The 21,115-nt window shown below is 36.0% G+C and overlaps 1 protein-coding gene across 1 annotated transcript; it reads right to left on the bottom strand.

The window, feature by feature from the left end:
• Nucleotides 1-454: 454 nt before the first annotated feature.
• LOC117323294 (THUMP domain-containing protein 2-like) lies at nucleotides 455-11,042 on the bottom strand. Its single transcript, XM_033878428.1, has 10 exons — nucleotides 10,925-11,042; nucleotides 7,886-7,997; nucleotides 7,231-7,451; nucleotides 6,899-6,976; nucleotides 6,272-6,324; nucleotides 5,748-5,835; nucleotides 5,183-5,254; nucleotides 4,488-4,602; nucleotides 1,873-1,996; nucleotides 455-1,239 (listed from the first exon to the last, which is right to left on the bottom strand). Exons 1-10 carry the CDS (start codon nucleotides 11,009-11,011, stop codon nucleotides 483-485), a joined length of 1,707 nt encoding a protein of 568 aa, XP_033734319.1. The 5' UTR covers nucleotides 11,012-11,042; the 3' UTR covers nucleotides 455-482.
• Nucleotides 11,043-21,115: the final 10,073 nt, after the last annotated feature.

The raw sequence follows: 21,115 nt of genomic DNA, 5'->3' as shown, positions 1-21,115 counted from the left end.
TTGAGGGTAAGCATGTGGCAAGTTCATCTGTTTTTAGCTCACCTGATCTGTCTTCAGTCAACTGTTGACGGCTAAAGTTCTATTATTCCACAAAAAAGCTATAATTTGAGATTGAGTGAAGGTTGTTTCTGCTTAAATATGGCCCTCTGTCTCTTGGCTATATATAGTTAAGCTGAAAATTCCTTTAAAGGTTTTATCACACTTGAACCCTGCATTAATTATATTCTTGAACATGTGGGTCAAGGTAATTCATTTGAATAAACCTGATGACCTTTCATCCCAGCATATCATCAACTAAATATGTGTCTCTGCCTCTCAGTTTTTGAGAAAAATGGTGATGGTGATGGTGACACTATAGACAAAAGACAGACATCCATAGCATCATGGAATATCTTTTGGTCAAATGGTGATGATGAGGAAACAAATTATATGAAAAACAGAATCAAACAAATCACAAATTGTAAATTAATTTATTACTTCATTCACCTCTCATCGACTTTGTGAATCACACATATAGTGGCATCAGTCTCTCCTAGCTTGACATAGTGACTTGCCATGACCTGTAATTTGTTCAGATAAGTCAGTGAGTTGTCTTTTCTGTGTGGACTTGTTTGATTTTTATCATCGTTTGTAATACAACCAAAGTCATTAATATGACCTTGAGAGGATGAACTAATACGACCTTGACGTTGCTCCTCCTGCAGAACTGATTCTCCCTCTGGAACATTATCACTATGGTTTTTTTTGTCAGTCTGTACAAAAGTCTTCTGAGGTTCACAAATCATACTTTTGTCAGATTTTAAATCACTAGGAGGATGATATGCTAATTTCTGATCAAGTATTACTGTTGACTCACTCTCACATTCTGATGTTCCTTGTATGGTGGAGTTTCCTTTGTCACTTTCGGTCATGCCACTATTTTTGAGGGTCAATGGAGTGACCTTGACCTGATCATGCAATGGAGTGACCTTGACCTGTCCATGCAATGGAGTGACCTTGACCTGACCAGATGATGGAGTGACCTTGACCTGATCATGCAATGCTGTGACCTCGACCTGTCCATGCGATTGAGTGACCTTGACCTGATCAGGCTCATTAGATGTGGTGGCCATGCCACCAGCCTTCTGTTTGGACTCTGGCTCACTGTCTTTGTCATCAGACTGTCCACACAGACCACAGACTTTTAAACTTAGTTGTTGACTTGTCAACAACACCAAACGTCCCCCAGGTTTCAGAACCCTAAAACAGTAAATAAATCAACTAAATAGATTTCTAAATTCATTAACATTCTTGTGTCATTTTACACTGAATATACTATGATTCCGTATTAAAAATGTGGAACATATTAATTCATTTACAGGTGTATGTATTATGAATATGCCAACACTTGTCTACATCAGGTAAAATATTAATGGGCAAAGTAAATCATAATCCCTAGTGTATCGCTTAAAAGAAACAAGAGATCCCAGAGGGATCTTGGCGCCCACCATTTAATTATCCATATCAGTCAAATGAAAGACTGATCTTTTCTCTTCGTTTGCCTTCTTTCACTCTTCATATAACACGATATAGCAGGAGCAACCTGCAATTGTAAAAATCCAAGATGGCTACTTGTCGGCCATGTTGTTTTCCGATCAGTCCCAAAAAGCAATATGCACATCTAGGAACCAATGCAAGGGGAACTTACATAAGAAATTTGAGAAAGATCCCTTTGTTACTTTCTGAGAAATACGGATATCAAGAATTGTTTATGGAGGGAAGGATGAACGGACGCAGGGCGATTTGAAGTGTTTGTGTTTTTTGGCTCTTTTCCTTTTTAAATTTAATTAATTTAAATGAAAGAGTATGTAGCTATATAGTATGACTGTTTACCTGGATATTTCCATGAGACTCTTCTTATAGAATTCCAAAATATTCTCACAATCCGGGTGAAAGTTCTGACCGAACGGAGCATCACACAAGACCTTGTCAATGCTTCCAGAAGCCAGTGGCATACCTAGAAGATGGACAAAATTACCAGTTATGATGAAACAAACAATAAATTCAAAGAAAAATAATATGATTCCTTAAATAAATACTTGATAAGAAGATTCAATATTTGTAATATTTAAAGTGTGACATGACTTTTCCGTATATTTTTGATACCATGGGGAAATTGAAATGTTTAAACATCCTCAACACTCCAGGGGTAATGGGTATGTTATCTTTTGTTGATCTGCATCCCTGGAATATGTCAAAGAAAAATTTGAAGGCTCAGTCTGCATATTTCTCAGTCTATTGTTGTCTTTTCATTCAGTACCCAGTGATAAAATTTGTAGATGTTATATCTTCCAAAATGTGGTGTACACATACACTTAATATATAATTACTAGGATACAGAGTGTAAAGTCAAGGGGAGATAATCACTATAATTGTTCACCATATTCCGTATCTAATTATAGTTTTATAAGAATTACCGGAGTTCCGGAATTTGATCTGTTTTGTATGTTAGTTGAGTTCCTGAATAAAAACATGGAAGACGCGCTTGATGTTAGAATGCTTTATCACATGGTGGAGAATCCAATTCCCTGGCGATATGACTGTTTTACAAAACAAAAATTGCGGATGCCGGTATGTTTATGAACAATTTTGGAATTGAACTTGACTAACTTTTGTAACAATATTATCATTCTACGTGTAAATTTTACCAATGCAAGATGAACCAGGGTGGTCCGAGGAAAAATTTATTAATGGAGGCAGCATCCGGTTCACTAGTTCAGGATTTTCAAAATACTCATAGGACTGCACAAACATATTCTACTCCTTATCTAACCCCTCATCTTGGTGGGTCGCCAATATTAACACCTCAAATTTCGCCAAGACCCTCGCACGATAATTTAGAGACAGTTCCAGTTGTACCAGTGTTGCCCACAGCTCGACCACGTGTTCCGATACACAGTGATCTTTTGACACTTAGCAAATTCCACGGTTACTCAAATGAAAATGCTGAGAAATTTTTGAGTGAATATCACTCATATACAGTGTTCCACGCCATAGATGGCGACCAGGAGTGATGCATAGCTGCATTTCATCTTCACCTTCAAGGCCCAGCCCTGGGTTGGTTTGGCCAACTGTCAGAGGCAACACGGGCCTCATGGAATTCCATTGAGGCGGATTTCAAAGAGACCTACATAAATAGGTCACACCTAGATCCCCACTTAACTATGGAATCAGCAGCATTCGATTCCATATCCCTATCACTGTCACAACCTTTGGAAGATTTTTACAGTATCATCCTGGAGAAGGGTTGGAAACTATATAAGCCTGAAAGAGACTTAATACATAAATTCATCAATGGACTACCCCCAGCCTTGGCGTTTCATGTTCGGGTAAGAAGGTGTGAATCATTTGCTGATGTCCTCGCTGTTGCCAAAGCAGGTGAGGCATATGGTTTTAGATCTACATCAGATAGCCAATATCAGCCACCCCTGAGGGACCAACACACACATGCACATATATACAACCAAGTATACATATGTTGACTGCATTACTATGTTCACTATGATTAATGGTGATTTATGTTGTGGAGCCAGTAAGAGTGTTACATAGTTAATATTGTTGAATATTTTGAATCTGTGTGGATCTGTAGAGAGTAGGCATTTGATATATTGGCATGCCTACCTTAAATTGTGAACATGTGAGAATGTATGTGGTTTCAATATATCCATAATTGTTATCATGCATTGAATTGTTTTTGATGAGATTTGCACTTCTTTCTCCCTGGCTAGGACTTGGCTAGCAGTAGTCTACATTGTCCATTTCCACTTTACCATTTTCAATAATGTATTTCATGTGAATTGGTAATTGCCTAAATATATCATAATGCCTTATATAAGTATTGCATATTTCTCAGTCTATTATTGTCTTTTCATTCAGTACCCAGTGATAAAATTTGTAAATGTTATATCTTCCAAATTTTTAAGTTGTGGCCAAGATGTGGTGTACACGTACACTTAATATATAATTACTGGGATACAGAGTCCAAAGTCAAAGGGAGATAATCACTATAATTGTTCACCGTATTCCGTATCCTAATTTTAGTTTTATAAGAATTATCGGAATTTGATCTGTTTTGCATGTTAGTTGAGTTCCTGAATAAAAACAAAGAAGACACGCTTGATGTTAGAATGCTCTGTCACACACAGCATCTTATGGATAAAACAAAAATCAATAGTTTGATCTTCTGATGTACAGAACATCAAATGATTGACAGACTTTTAACTTGCATGGTTTTCACTCCTCTCTTACCTATAATAAGAAATGCATCAGTGAGTTGATTGGTCAGGTATATTTTCCCCGACTCCAATCAAATAGCTAGTTTAGTGCCTTAAATGCTGTCGACATATTCCGTAAGTAAAAGTTAACGTAACCCCTGGAGTATCGAGGATGAGGTAATAGATATATCTATTGGTAGTTTACTTATACAATTGTTCTGGTGTCATACTTACACCTAGCATCACCTTGAACAAGTCCTATGTTGCCATAGAGACGTGACCAAAGAAGATTTTCTGCAGCCTTTGATAGCTGGTCCTTATTGATGTCCATACCTAGATAGGATGCTGCCTGAAAAGTATTTTGAAAAAATTAAAATTGAAACAGCTTCTGGAATTATTGGAAACTTCAGACTTATCACATTAACAAATAGGGTGATTTTGATTACATATTAACAGAGACCAATTCCATAATTCAAACCAAACCCAAATTTTGCTTGAAATAAAAAGAGTACATTTTTTAAAAAACACTTCTTTAAAATTTGTACATTGTCAGTATATGTGCCATTTATACGATCAGAAACCTATTAGTGAATGTAATATTTTTTGTTATTCCAGATGAACAATTGGTAATGAATTTAAAACTGTTATACCTCGCCAATCAACCAATACATATCCAACACAACAAGCCCTCTCATATTAGACATAAAATAATCCACCTGTCCTCAAAAAACACACCCCTATTTTATTGGATTAAGAGGATAAGTGTGCTTAATGAATTCAAATTCAAATATGACAATATCATTTGTAACCCACTGTTTAAATTACAAAGTATTTCTAATTTAAATGTTGAGTGCTAAAATTCAGTTATCTTTCTTTTCAAAATATTTTATTTTTTCACTGATGAACTGGAGTACAGAATCGGGACTTACCATGAAGTTGTGACAAGCTTCGACAAGGAGAGTGGCTTTCCCACACATGGGGTCCAGTACCACATCACAAGGCTGTGGGGATCATGGGAAACAATACATGATAATTAGTTGTATCATTGATCACACATCAATTCTGTACACAGCTCCTAGTGTCTGTGTGACAACTTGTGACTTGTTAACCCAGCTAATTAAGAGATTTTGTCAAGCAAGAGTCCTAATTGAAGTGATTAAATCACATTTTCCAGGGCAAAATTTTGAATGTTTGTAAAACAGAAGTCTCAACTCTACTTTAACCTGTGATTTCATGAGGTCTGCCTTGTGTTGATATTTTGTGGAAATTGGAATACCTGATATCTTTTTTCACAACATTTGATCTTTCTCTTTTACATATGTTTCAAAAAAAAATTTCCCAATGTTTTTTTTAACCTTATAAATTACATATAGTTTACATTTGTTAAACAATAAGATTTGTATCCTGACCACATATCAAATTAAAATAACGATTTCCTGAACGTGTCTCCACCATTTAGTGTAAAGCGTTACCCCTATCTATTTATATCATTACCTGTATATCTAGTAAATCTGACATGATCCAGGCGATCGTCCCTCGCAGACCAAAGTGACGAATGTAGCTACGCTTAGAAACCGGAATGCTGAAAAAAAAATGATAGATCAAAAACCATTACTGATCTAATTGTCTCTCTTTTCCAATTGTGTTTCCGGGCAACGCAGACCTTACTCTATAAAATCTATTTTGAAAATCCAGTCATACCATATAATTAGAATGGAGATCTCTCAATTATCACAGCTCCTATGTCGAGATATTTTAAATAATGTTGATAGTGAAACACAGTACATTCTGATAGTAACTAATTTTATACAGTATTCAGCAATGGTGAAGATGATTTACCTTCAATTTGATTCAAATAACGTCATCTGCGCTCTAATTGCATTAACTACACAACTCTAGGAGAAGCGGAGTGTAGTTTACAAAACGGAAGCACAGATCAAGATATGAATTTAATTAGATTGGAGTGAAGTTGGCGTAACGTACATTTTAACTTTCTGATTTTAATCATATTGACTTACCTCTGAAGAGGGATACCCACAGTCAGTCGGTCATCGTTCATATGGACACATATCTGTTAAACAAATCAAATTAAAACTTCAGCCATGAACACCAAGCTAAATTAGCTTCAGTAATCATTTTTTACATCAACATTTAATGAAATGTTCTCATCTTTCAAATGATATTTTACAATTTAGTTTTTTTGTTCAAAGTTTTTATCCATATACCATATTTTACTGGGTATAAGCCCAGCGGGCTAGTGCACTGAAATTGGGCAAAAGTCGGGGGGTGGGCTTATCCCCGGAAAAATAATCCTTTGCAAGAAGGGAAAAAAAATTGGTCGCCATCTTGGATTATAATAAGAAAGAGGATAGCTCGATCTACATCACTGAACTATGACTGAAATATATGTTTAAAACTAATGCAATACATCGTTTATTCCATTCGGATGTTGTCATAATCATAAGTTACAAGGTACAATGTATCGACTTTCTTTTTTATGAATTGTGGCTGTTAAAAACACACTTTGTAATTCTTATTTATTATGAATCCCTCCAATGGCCTTTAAAATTATACTGTAAGTGTTATATAGCCAAGCTAGCACATATACTGTTACATTCCAGTTTATTTTTAGATAGTCAACTTACCTCTATAGATGGGTTGCGTAAATTAACCTTCCAATTGACCAATCGCTGAAGACCGCAACCAATGTATCTTGACAGCACCTGCAAAATTAGGAAAATTTTGATTTACAACCAAGAGAGTATCAGGTAATATTTCAAAAGAACATTTTTTTTAGATGAAGAGCTTCAGACATATACATAGTGTGTCTTCATATGGATTAATCTAATACAATTACAGATATAGGTCTTTGTAGCTGGTCTTTATAGACAGGTTTTCTTCTTATTCAAGGTGTCTGTCACAATAGGCTTGGTAGTCTGTGCTGAAATAATTGTGTTTTTCTTTCTTAGATTCATACCTGAGATTGAATCCTCCGTCCAATTCTCCCAGCACATTTACAAGATATCCTAAATGTTACCGGAGGTTTCTCTTCTTCTATGCGTCTTTTTTTACTTTCTGGAGATGAAGCATTTCCCTCTGGACTGTGTATCTTAGCTACCAAATCTATAAGGTCGGAACTGGTCCAGAGATCCTTAGACAGAATGATATTTCCAACATCTTTGACAGTTTTCACACCATCTGAAAACATACAAAACATATTGATTCATCATAATTTATCAACTCTTCAAAACAAGACCATTCTGCAAATGACAGCTGTTTCCCACCAGATGTAGGTCAAATTGTAGGTTACAGTGACCTAGTTTTGATACACTGCCTCACCTAGGTAACTGAAGAAGTTTCGGTTACAAGTAGTGTATGATATTGAGTCAGACAAGCTTAAGTGCAGAAGAAGGGAAAAATTGAGCTGCCACAACCTCATTCCAGCTATAGTCCTCTAATAGCTCAGCCCTCATTTCCCAAGTTCCCAGTGAGGGACTTAAAAGTCAAATAATTATGGATGTTTTAGATTTTGGGAGGTTCTGCTGTTATTCCTTCTTTCTACACTTGACAACAGCCCGAGGTATTTATCAAGGTTTCTGGTTTTGTAATGTATGTGATTGAGGATTATATACCTAGACAGCTGTGTCGGACCACCTGGACAAACGCCCTTTCTATTGACCTGAGCTGGCCAACTGCTCCTGAATCTGCTGCATCTGCTTGGAAAAATACCTTTCCATCAGTCACCTGTGTAAAGAAGAATTCCGTTAAACATTGCAATTTAATTAAACAAGAGTAATACCTGGCGGAACAATTACGCCTATTGAATGTCATACAGTGTTTATACTACAATCTATCTTCGTAGGGATGCTGTGGTGACCGAGTGGTTAAGGTGTCCCAACACTTTATCACTAGCCCTCCTCCTTTGGGTCGTGAGTTCGTAGCCCATGTGGGGCAGTTGCTTGGTACTGACCATAGGTCGATAGTTTTTCTCCGGGTACTCCTGCTTTCCTCCACCTCCAAAACCAGGCATGTCCTTAAATGACCCTGGCTGTTAATAGGACGTTAAACCAAATAAACCAAAGTATCTTCTATGGAAATACGATCGGTATCACCTTTCTTATGATCAGTTAATAGAGTTACATAATCATTTCTCAAAGAAAGGAGTTTGTTAAAGAAAGCGGAAAATCCTGTGTTGTATCAGAGACATATATACAGAGAGATTGGCAGCTCTCTATTTGCCCTTGTGTTTACATAGTGGCCCCTGACCTTCCCACAATCCTTTGCGGTCGCTCGGTTCAGTCCTCACTAGACGCCATATTGGAGAAAACTTGAAAACCAGACACATAATTATCGATAATTTCTATTTGAAATCATCACCAAGATCCAATTATGTGCGTTAATTTTATTAATATCAAAATGCAGAAGTGTCATCAATATGAAATACGGTATATCACAATTTGCTGTCCAAATGTTTGTATTTTGAGTATGAAAGTCAAGCACAACGCAGGAAAGATCGGCGGGAATCTCCAATTTTCGAAAAGTCCCTATGGGGTTTTTGAGAATACGGATAAATGACAACAATGTGCATGATAAACAAGACCACATTCCATAAGTATGATAGTTTTTGGTTAATGTGGTAACTTTTGTAGTGGCCAAAATAAAACGATGTGCTTTTTGTGTGCGTTTAAAATTGACGATGTTTTGGTCTGACGTAATGGCGGCTAATTACAAACTTGGACATGTCGAATAGGACCCAATGGATTTTCGAAATACGGATAAATGACAACAATGTGCATGATCAATAAGACTATATCCCATAAGTTTGATAGTTTTTGGTTAATGTGGTAACTTTTGTAGTGGCCAAAATAAAACAATGTGCTTTCTGTGTGTATTTAAAATGACGATGTTTTGGCCTGACGTAATGGCGGATTAACCAGAACATGTCGAATAAGTTCCAATACATCGATACACACATGCGCAAAGCCCGAATTACCTGCGCTCGCTTGGTTTTGATAGGAGACAGGACGCTCTCGATAAGGGATATGCTTGAGTGGTCACGAATATAGGGAGCCACTACGTATACGGGGAAATAGCGATGTTACTTATCTCTCTGTATATATGTCTCTGGTTGTATCCAAGTTAGGTTTGCATCAAATTGTTAGAAAAATGCAGATCTCTGGACAAAAATCACATACTGAAATAAACAAAGGGCAAAAACTCTTGCAAAATTAGTCAAATCAAAATCCCTTAATATCATGATTATGATGCATATATGCACCAAGTTTCAAATAGCTTTGTTGAAAAATGTAGGAGGCCTCAAGATCTGGACAAACAAAAGTTTATGCCAGACGAATGCCATCATACCCTCGTCTAATTTGACAGGGGCATAAAAGTCTTTGTCATTTCTGATCAAGATTTAATCATAAGGAAACTTCATCTTAACAATTAACACTTTCTGTACGTTGCTTATGACAAGGGAAGACTTGATTGGCTTTCGCAGATTTATTGTCTACTATAAATCAATATTATAATGTAATGTTCAAAATCACTAAACTGTTTTGAGTTATAGACAATTGAATGACCATACACTGCGCATACATCACAGCTAATTTTAAAATATATATTACATTTAAGTACAATGTATATGTTTGTTTTTATGTAGAAAGCTTTATTCATATTTTGATTTAATTTGTATGTATGGATTGTGGGTGCATCGTCAGTGAGCAAGAATTTAATTGTGCCTATGAGTCCCTGTATGCAGTCTTGTTAACTCAAACTTCTAGAGACTATTTAAAAGTATAAATTGCATTTCATTAATTCGTAGAATAATTGTCAGGATATTGTAGTTTTGTATCAATATCAAAGTCAACACCAGAGATGATCGAGACTGTGCCTGAACAATTAAGAGCTGTCAATAATAAGCTCAATATTGTAGATCACAAATGGCAGTCAATCTTTAAATACGATTCAACATAAGATTTGAAAGTTAGGGTGACCATATGACTGTTTAGCACTCAAACCATTAACTACATATATGTTACTGAGTTCATGAAGGCACTGGGCCTATCAAACATAATATATTTTATACAAACTCATACAGGCAGTATGATTTAATTGTCAAACAAAATCTATTTCGAAGATACAAATTTGACATTAGTTTATTAGGCCTTAGACACAGGGGCACGAGTTTCATAATATATTTAGGATATCTTATCATCTTCATTATACCGTTCAAGTTCAAGTTCTTTATTGACTTTGAGTCTTCCGACTCATCAGTCATCTTCGCTAGCCAAGGCTTCTGATTACGTTACACTCCACGAACTAATTCGTGGAGTGTAACGTAATCAGAAGCCTTGGCTAGCGAAGATGCTCATCAGTAGGCTACAGAATCAAGTACTTGAAGCGAATGATCATGGCATAATCTCATTATTTGTAAATCATAAGTTAGACCTGTCAGCAATGGTTTCTGCATGTCACCAATACAGCATTTGGTGTGTATTACGTAGGTAACTATAGATAGCGATCTAAGACAGATCTAACCATAAATAATTATAAAACTACAAAGAAAGTAACTATTGCATATATATTGACCCTAATTTAACGTACTGTGTCAGGGTTAACGAGTCCTATCTTTACCAAAGAAACAACTATTACAAGCTCATTGTGATCACCTGAATCTCTCTCCCACTAAGCTTTCGCCTGATTTCCTCAGCAACAAACTTCTCCGTTCCCCGACCAGCACTGCAGAAAAAGTGCATCACTTCTTGTTTTGGCAGCACACACGTGGGTAGGGGAGGTAACTCTAAGTATATAAACAAAATTATATTTAAAGATGCTGGTGACAGGTATTTAAAAATGATAAAATAAATTAATTAGTGATAAATTGAAAAGAGGTTTCATTTCATACACAAGGAAAGTAAAAAAGAAAGAAAAATACATTAAAAATTAAATTTATCCTGTTATTGAGCTGAGATTTTATATCCAAGTACATTGCATTAATGGACAAAATTCGATCACATCCTGTATGTCAGAGATAAAACCATGAAAAATAAACCTGGCATATTTATTTACCTCCTTGAGGGGTTGCACCCATTTGGTAATTAGGAGTCAAAAGATCAAATTGACTTAAGGCCACTATAAACAAATTACATTTGGAGTGGAGCAATATAATTAAAAGTACTGGGTTCGAAGTGTATTCTTTTGTGAAAAGGATTAAAAAGTAGATAATCAAACTTACCTACTGTTCAATCCTTTTCACCAAAGGATACACTTGGAACCCAGTAATTAACCTTATACTTATGACACCCCCCTTTTTTATATATACAAGAGGCCCAATGGGCCTGTATCGCTCACCTGGCTCTACAGCACCTTTGAAGTTGATTGAAGTCATTTCTAAAGATACTATGTTGATTACCTCTTTATTCAAATATCATTGTAAGCTAGTTTTATTCATATTAAACATTTTCTAGTCCTTCATTCCAGTATTCTATTGGCCTAATATCAGGTCTTGGAGGCTCTTGGCTATCGCAAAATTATTGTTTACAGATTTGAGCCGATTTCACCCCTGTGACCTTGAATGTAGGTCAAGGTCATTTATTTGAACAAAATTGGTAGTGCTTCACCCCAGCCCAGCATGCTACAGGCCTAATATCAAGTCCCTGGGCCTCTTGGTTATTGAGAAGAAGTCGTATGAAGATTATAGCCTATTTGACCCATGTGACCTTGAATGAAGGTCAAGGTCATTTATTTGAACAAACTTTGTAGCCCTTCATCCCAGCATGCTACAGGCCCAATATCAAGTCCATGGGCCTCTTGGTTATTGAGAAGAAGTCGTTTGAAGATTATAGCCTATTTGACCCCTGTGACCTTGAATGAAGGTCAAGGTCAATTATTTGAACAAACTTTGTAGCCCTTCACCCAAGCATGCTACAGGCCCAATATCAAGTCGCTGGGCCTCTTGGTTATTGAGAAGAAGTCGTTTGAAGATTATAGCCTATTTGACCCATGTGACCTTGAATGAAGGTCAAGGTCAATTATTTGAACAAACTTTGTAGCCCTTCACCCCAGCATGCTACAGGCCCAATATCAAGTCCCTGGGCCTCTTGGTTATTGAGAAGAAGTCGTTTGAAGATTATAGCCTATTTGACCCATGTGACCTTGAATGAAGGTCAAGGTCATTTATTTGAACAAACTTTGTAGCCCTTTACCCCAGCATGCTACAGGCCCAATATCAAGTCCCTGGGCCTCTTGGTTATTGAGAAGAAGTCGTTTGAAGATTATAGCCTATTTGACTCATATGACCTTGAATGAAGGTCAAGGTCATTTATTTGAACAAACTTTGTAGCCCTTCACCCCAGCATGCTACAGGCCCAATATCAAGTCCATGGGCCTCTTGGTTATTGAGAAGAAGTCGTTTGAAGATTATAGCCTATTTGACCCATTTGACCTTGAATGAAGGTCAATGTCATTTATTTGAACAAACATGGAAGCCCTTTACCTCAGCATGCTACAGGCCCAATATCAAGTCCCTGGGCCTCTTGGTTATTGAGAAGTTGTTTGAAGATTATAGCCTGTTTGACCCATGCGACGTTGAATGAAGGTCAAGGTCATTTTATTTGAACAAACTTTGTAGCCCTTCACCCAAGCATGCTACAAGGCCCAATATCAAGTCGCATGGGCCTCTTGGTTATTGAGAAGAAGTCGTTTGAAGATTATAGCCTATTTGACCCATGTGACCTTGAATGAAGGTCAAGGTCCATTTATTTGAACAAACTTTGTAGCCCTTCACCCCAGCATGCTACAGGCCCAATATCAAGTCCCTGGGCCTCTTGGTTATTGAGAAGAAGTCGTTTGAAGATTATAGCCTATTTGACCCATGTGACCTTGAATGAAGGTCAAGGTCATTTATTTGAACAAACTTTGTAGCCCTTTACCCCAGCATGCTACAGGCCCAATATCAAGTCCCTGGGCCTCTTGGTTATTGAGAAGAAGTCGTTTGAAGATTATAGCCTATTTGACTCATATGACCTTGAATGAAGGTCAAAGTCATTTATTTGAACAAACTTTGTAGCCCTTCACCCCAGCATGCTACAGGCCCAATATCAAGTCCATGGGCCTCTTGGTTATTGAGAAGAAGTCGTTTGAAGATTATAGCCTATTTGACCCATTTGACCTTGAATGAAGGTCAATGTCATTTATTTGAACAAACTTTGTAGCCCTTCACCCCAGCATGCTACAGGCCCAATATCAAGTCCCTGGGCCTCTTGGTTATTGAGAAGAAGTCGTTTGAAGATTATAGCCTATTTGACTCATATGACCTTGAATGAAGGTCAAGGTCATTTATTTGAACAAACTTTGTAGCCCTTCACCCCAGCATGCTACAAGCCCAATATCAAGTCCATGGGCCTCTTGGTTATTGAGAAGAAGTCGTTTGAAGATTATAGCCTATTTGACCCATGTGACCTTGAATGAAGGTCAAGGCCATTTATTTGAACAAACTTTGTAGCCCTTCACCCCAGCATGCTACAGGCCTAATATCAAGTCCCTGGGCCTCTTGGTTATTGAGAAGAAGTTGTTTGAATGAAAAAGTTGACGCCGGACGGCCGGACGGACGGACGACGGACGCCGCACCACGGCATAAGCTCACTTGCCCTTCGGGCAGGTGAGCTAATAAAACTAAGAGAAAATGTATGAGGATCAAAAGTCAAGGTCACTTTTTGGGTCATACTTAAAAACAGAATGCGTTTTCTAATCCTTCACAAAAGTTGACCCCTATTGATTTTCAGAGTTAGGAGTTAAAGGTCAAGTTTTTTTTTGTTCTATACCAGAACTGGCTGTAGGCAGATAGAAATTACCATGATGGATGACTTTCCCCTTCATTTGAAGCTAGATGAGCACAGATTAATTGTGGGGTTGGAGTTTAGATTAAGGATTGTTGTGCATACATTAGCAGAAAATGTCAGTCAAAATCGACATATAATGACTGCATTGAACAGACAAAGGACAATCATAAGTATATTGCCATTATATTTAGCTACAGAGATATGTCCTCATGTCCTTCAGATATAGGGGCCGCGGTGGACGTGTGGTTAAGGTGTCTCAACACTTTATCACTAGCCTTCCACCGCTGGGTTGCTAGTTCGAAACCTACGTGGGACAGTTGCCAGGTACTGACCGTAGGCCGGTGGTTTTTCTCCGGGTACTCCGGCTTTCCTCCACCTCCAAAACCTGGCACGTCCTTAAATGACCCTGGCTGTTAATAGGATGTTAAACAAATGCAAACCAAACAAACCAAATCCTTCAGATATGGGGTTATAGATTATATTACTGTTGTACTTAGTAAATAGAAGGGTAATTCATATCAGTGAATAGCAGTGTCAGTTCTCGGCATTAATAAAGCACAAACAAATTCTGTTTTCTAATAATTTTAATGTAAAATATCCCTCAAACAAATACCACACTCTGACAGAGTGCTATCAAAATTCTCCAACAGAAGGAGTGATGAAAATATATAACTACACCTTGGTATCCACCTATTGAGTGAGTGTGCTGACTTCTACACCCTGGGAGAGTGTAATCAAAATATTCACAACCATATCCAGGGTATAGTATGATAATAAACCACATTTGCGCAGCTACAATTAATTTGAGATACCATCCGAGATTACAATATTTGTCCCGTCTGCATGGTCAATATGACCTAATACGGTAAACAAATATTCAAGTATCAAAACCAAGATACCATTTTTTTAAAAATTTTATTGCAAAAAAATGAAAAGGACTCACTAATAATTCTATTATCTAATAAGTCTCTCAGTACAAAAAAAAACATGGTATTGGTTGTAGCGTGTTATCACATAACATAAGCAGAATGTGCAGACTCGTCGATCACACCAACTGGACTCCATTGGCTTTCTCCGTGTAGAATTGTTTACAAACATCAACTGCGGTAAACAGTTTTTTAAAATCTATAAAACTATATTTATAGAACATTTTTATGGTAAAGGTTTTTGTTTTGCTATGCCTTAAACCATTTTCACTATTTATAAGAAGATATCACTGTTTAAAGAGCATGAAATCTGCTGTTGTAGTTGCGTTAACATTTACATTTGAATTTGTACCATTCTTGTTTATTCCAATAACACTTCTAGACACAAATGAATTGACCTGCAAGTTGATTTGGTATACATTTATACAATGACATTGATAAATGAAAATCTATTCAATTCTCTTGACTATTGCTTGTAATTCCTTGGTTTAAATCATGAAAATTAACAAAAACTTCAGATCTAGATCTTGTTCCCTTTGTGAAATTTTAGGGCAGAAACATCACACATGTTGTGTTGAAATGTAATCTACTTCATTCAAATGTTATTTTGCACATATTAATTACACTCACTCTTGAAGATCATACAGACATTGGTAAACAGAGATTTAAGTTTGTAAAACAGGACAAAATGAAAATAAAGTACACATACATTTCAGTTTCCAGATAAATAAAAACTTAACAATAGCAAGAAAACAATAGAGTATTTGGATTCATGATTAAAAAAAAAGAAATAACAAATAATTCTTAAACCATATTTATCCAGCAATATGCTGGTCCCGGATTAAATGCCTGCCTATTGCAGTGCAGAGAATATTTGGAAACTTTATGTGCGGACCATTTGGTCTTATCACCGGATAAATATGGTATGAAACAGTATTCGTGGAACAAACAGTCGTAATCAATTTTACAGCAAAAAGGAAAGTATTCCAACCAGTCAAGGAATTTAGCCACTGTAGTATATTTATTTATATACTAAATAAGTATACATTAAAATCTTCCTTGCATGAAATTAAAGACAAAATCTTCAGCCATTTAACACTGTTCACCTCAACACTAGGAAAATGTCGAAATAATAACTGCTGTCAGAGTTAGCCATCATAACAAAGTATAAAAATATAATAAGAAATATGAAAAAGTACAATTATGGTTCCAATATACTATTACATATATCGCTATATCAAATTCTCCCACACTAATTACACAATGTATATATGCTTTATGATAATCATACTCCTGCCCCAAAACTAATGTGACCCATTTTGTGCATCACTGTTTCCGAAACCAACTTACAGATTCAGTTTTTATCCTGCAATATGCCCAGTAATAGATCTGCTTACATTCCGTGGAAATGCTAACAAAGCTATTTCTTCCATACAAACAAAAGCATTTTTATTTTCCTGTAGTGGACCTACCCTCCTACTTTAAGTCAAATTATACATGTAAGCCCCATGGGCCTCTTACAGGATAAATACAGCACTAGTAACATCTGATATCTCTTCTATCACAGAAATTCTCAGCAAATCTTGTACTAAAACAGAAACATAAAAAATTAGCGATTTAAAATCTGATACGATTCATCACTACATAATAAGGAAAACAGAGAGAAAATTAATTGCACACATACATGAAATAAAATCTATAAATAACTATAATGTAGATATATGGAAGCCGTATTTTAACAGCAGTGTAATAGTCAAAAGTCTACTGATGGACATACAAGGCCAACTTCATGTGAAATTTGGTCTTAAATCAATATTGACCACAACTTAGAATTTCAACACAATCATTTGCAGATACAACAATTTGCATCACAACAAATTAGAAAATTAATCAAAAACTACAAATATTTAAGTAAAAATACAAAACCCACAGAATAATTACAAGTGTAAATGTAAAATAAATGAGATATCTACTTGAAGAATATGCTGTGTCTGTAAACATCAACACATATACAGTACATTCCAGTTAATCGGGTATTTCGTTTAATTGGGTAAAATTTCAAAAACCAAAACCATTTTCTCTTAAATCATGTTATCATTTTAAACTTCATAGCGAACATAAGAATGTCTCTATGATAAACATAAACAATTTTAGCTGTAATTGTTGGCGAGTCTTAAGATTGTATGTCAAATTAGGAACACGTGGATGAAACAGGGATGTATGAACCCTGATTTGATTGTACTGTGTCGCATTCAAACAAACAATCTTTAATGTTTTATTATTTTAATACATGTATTTTTATACAATTAGTTAAAGTAATCTGACAATTTGACATCAGTAAAAGCTCAAACAAAAACACCATTTATTAACAATAATAACGCAAATATTTTCATCCAAAATCGACCAAAGTCTTAACCATTACGGACCAAATCTAAGATGGCGACGTGCATTTCAGCTTATTGCATAAGTCGGTTAATCGGGTAAAAAGTCCCTGCAAATAGGCAACCCAATTAAGCGGAATGCACTGTAGTAAGGTTTATGTTAGTAAACTGTCTGTGCAATATACATAAGAATTACCGTTTAAATATAAAATAAATCCCACATGTTAACAACTTCTATATATGACCAGTCTTTTTATAAATATATTGTGTCAGTTTGATCAATTGGAGACCTAACAGCTCACAATATTGCAGCCTATCACTTATCATATTGATATACAGACTTGTACAGTAGTAAATAACTGTCATCAACTTATATCAATCACTCTTGTTGGCAAGATTGGAAGCAGGTGAGGGGTCTTACTGTGGGAGGAAACAGAGTACCATAAAAAAACCAGCGTGGTTGGCAGGTGACCCTATACCTTATGCCGGGGAATCAAACCCCTGCCACCTTGGTGAAAGACAAGTGTTACCACTGTGCCAACCAACCACCGTAAGTTGTAGTATTTTTCAACACAAATATTGAAGAGATTTTTTTTATCAAAAATATGTTCAAAACTTATATCTAAGAACATGAGTTTGATTTCCACTACACTCATTACAGGTGTAAAGTTTTAAATTGTATTTGAACATTATCCTCATCACTGTGCATCAGAAAGCAACATACCACAACGTTACTTATTTCAAAAACAAACATACTAAAACGTTACTTATTTCACAAACAAACATACTAAAACATTACTTATTTCACAAACAACTCTGGTTCAATCAGTCAAAATGTTTAGATTGTGATCAATGAAAATGGTCCTGGGAAGCTCTAAGTGATGTTAATACAAATGTTGGCACTGTTAATATGTTTTAGATCACATCTTACACTACTAATGCAAACACAGGAAGATCAGGATTTAAACAAGAGGCCCATGGGCCTTAACGGTCACCTGAGATTTGAAATATTTCAGTTTATTTAATTGACCCTTTTTGCCCCCCCCTCCCTATCAGCCCCTAGGGTCAGTCAGGGCCAACATATGCATATTAAAAAATGTGATTTACCTATATAAACTATAGTAACACAATGGTGACAATGTTTACAAAATTAGAATGAATTCCAATAGAAATAAAAGTCAAAAATGTTATTTCCCTATATAAACTATAGTAAAGTTTAGCCCCACCCCAGGGGCAAACTTGAGACCCCAGGGTCCTGAAATTCACAATTTTGGTAAAGAACCTTCAAACCAAGCCATCTATGAAGTGTATTTGATTCCAGCATATCTGAGAGTAGAGAAGAAGATTTTTGAAGTTTTAGTCAATTTGGCCCTTTTTAGCCCCGCCCATCAGCCCCTGGGGGTCAGTCAGGGCCAACATGTGCATGCCATCAAACTGTCATCTCATGCTGACAATGTTTACAAAATTAGAATGAATTCCAATAGAAATAAAATAAATTTAAGTCAAAAATGTGATTTCCCTATATAAACTATAGTAAAGTTTAGCCCCTCCCCAGGAGCCAAACGTGAAACCCCTGGGTCATGAAATTTACAATTTTGGTAAAGCACCTTAAGACCCTTCCATCTATGAAGAGTGTTTGATTCCAGCATATCTGGGAGTAGAGAAGAAGATTTTTGAAGTTTTAGTCAATTTGGCCCTTTTTAGCCCCGCCCATCAGCCCCTTGGGGTCAGTCAGGGCCAACATGTGCATGCCATCAAACTATCATCTCATGCTGACAATGTTAACAAAATTAGAATGAATTCCAATAGAAATAAAATAAATTAAAGTCAAAAATGTGATTTCCCTATATAAACTATAGTAAAGTTTAGCCCCTCCCCAGGGGCAAACGTGAAACCCCTGGGTCATGAAATTTACAATTTTGGTAAAGCACCTTAAGACCCTTCCATCTATGAAGAGTGTTTGATTCCAGCATATCTGAGAGTAGAGAAGAAGATTTTTGAAGTTTTAGTCAATTTGACCCTTTTTGGCCCCGCCCCCCAGGCCCCTGGGGGGTGGGGACCATATAATTTACAATTTTGGTTGACCTTTAGCTATAGAAGCTTCCTGCCAAATTTCATAGAATTTGGTTTGTGGGTTTTGGAGAAGAAGTTGAAAATGTGAATTGTTTACAGACGCACGACGGACGACGCACGACGACGGACAAAAGGGGATTAGAATAGGTCACTTGAGACTTTGTCTCAGGTGACCTAAAAAGGTAGTAAAACCTTACATATATTCAAATACTCATTCGTCTAAAACAAAAACAAAATGCACTTAGATGCAACACTTTAGATTATTTAGCACATAGAATCAATCACACATAGGTTTAAATTTTAATCCCTGGGCCTGTTGGTTATGGGGACAAACCAGTTCGTCTGTTTTTAAATGCAATATTTCCGGCATATATGTATTGACGGACCTGCAGATATTAATGCAGGCCTTGAAAGTCTTTGTCAAAGCACGTCCGAAAACAACAAATAATCACCAGGTCCTTCCTTATTTCATAAACGAACAACTCTGGTCCAACTGTTTGGACTGCGATAAACAAAAATGTCCTTGGACTAAAGAGCTGAGGACATAGACCAATTCAAATGATTAATTTTAGAATTTCCCCGATCTGGCAGCAGTAATCTAGATTTTAGCATTACGTGGTAATATATGTAAATATATACATGTATTACATAAAATATTGAACAGCATATTAAAATAATATGTAGTCCACCAACCATTGTGACTTAGTATTCTCTACTGTTGTGACATCCTTGTACTAGAAAATAAGACTATTTCAAGAGGAACAATAAAACAATTGAATTACAAATTATGAATATCTAACAGTAAATAGTTAAAACAAATTGACAACAAAGATATTATTTTCAAAAACAGAAGTTATTTAAAAAGACCTAGGTTATTGTGAGTATTATTTGAGTGATCACAAGAAGCATATTGTAGCATTGGACATGTATCTATAAATAGATCCTACATTTATCTGACACACACCTGTTGTCGAAATTTATAAGTTGACATATATGTGTTAGCCAATAATTCCAGTCTGCTAAATTGATTATTGCATGTCCTTAGTTACAAATGATTTAAAATTAATTTTCTCACCTGGTTTGTTGTGGATGTACTTAGAACCATCATGCACAATTTTGTAAAATTCACATAAATAAGACTTAAAACATGTTTTAAGATCTATGATCCATTTTTAAGCAATTGTATTGTCAAATTTTAAATGTTGTCATGTATGGTCTTTGAATTCCAGGCCCTGTTGTCCAAAAGGTGATTTAGCTTAATCACTTAAATGGGGAAAATTTCAGTTCTCCTTTTACTTCAAAGCCTGAGCATGTATATTCCTTAAAATAGGCAAGTAGCTATATATAGGAAGAGACTGACGGGCTGTATAGTTTCATAATATATATTCCATCAAGTTAGTTTTACCAGGAATGATTTTATCAGAATTTTGAAATTGTTAATCTGTGATTTGCCTAAATCACCTTTAGAACAACTGGGCCAGATCTATACTATTGCACTTTTTTTTATTACGGTAATCAATTAATCTGAATATATGTATTTGGTTCTATGCCTTGACCACTTTAAATGTATCCACACACACAATACCGTACAACTTGATTTGTGCTATCAATTATAATGTGTCGATAGATTTATGACTGGA

Source organism: Pecten maximus, chromosome 3 (assembly GCF_902652985.1).
Source record: "Pecten maximus chromosome 3, xPecMax1.1, whole genome shotgun sequence".
Taxonomy (NCBI): domain Eukaryota; kingdom Metazoa; phylum Mollusca; class Bivalvia; order Pectinida; family Pectinidae; genus Pecten; species Pecten maximus.
Note: the sequence above shows the minus strand (reverse complement) of the source record. Positions and strands in the feature narration are given on the sequence as shown.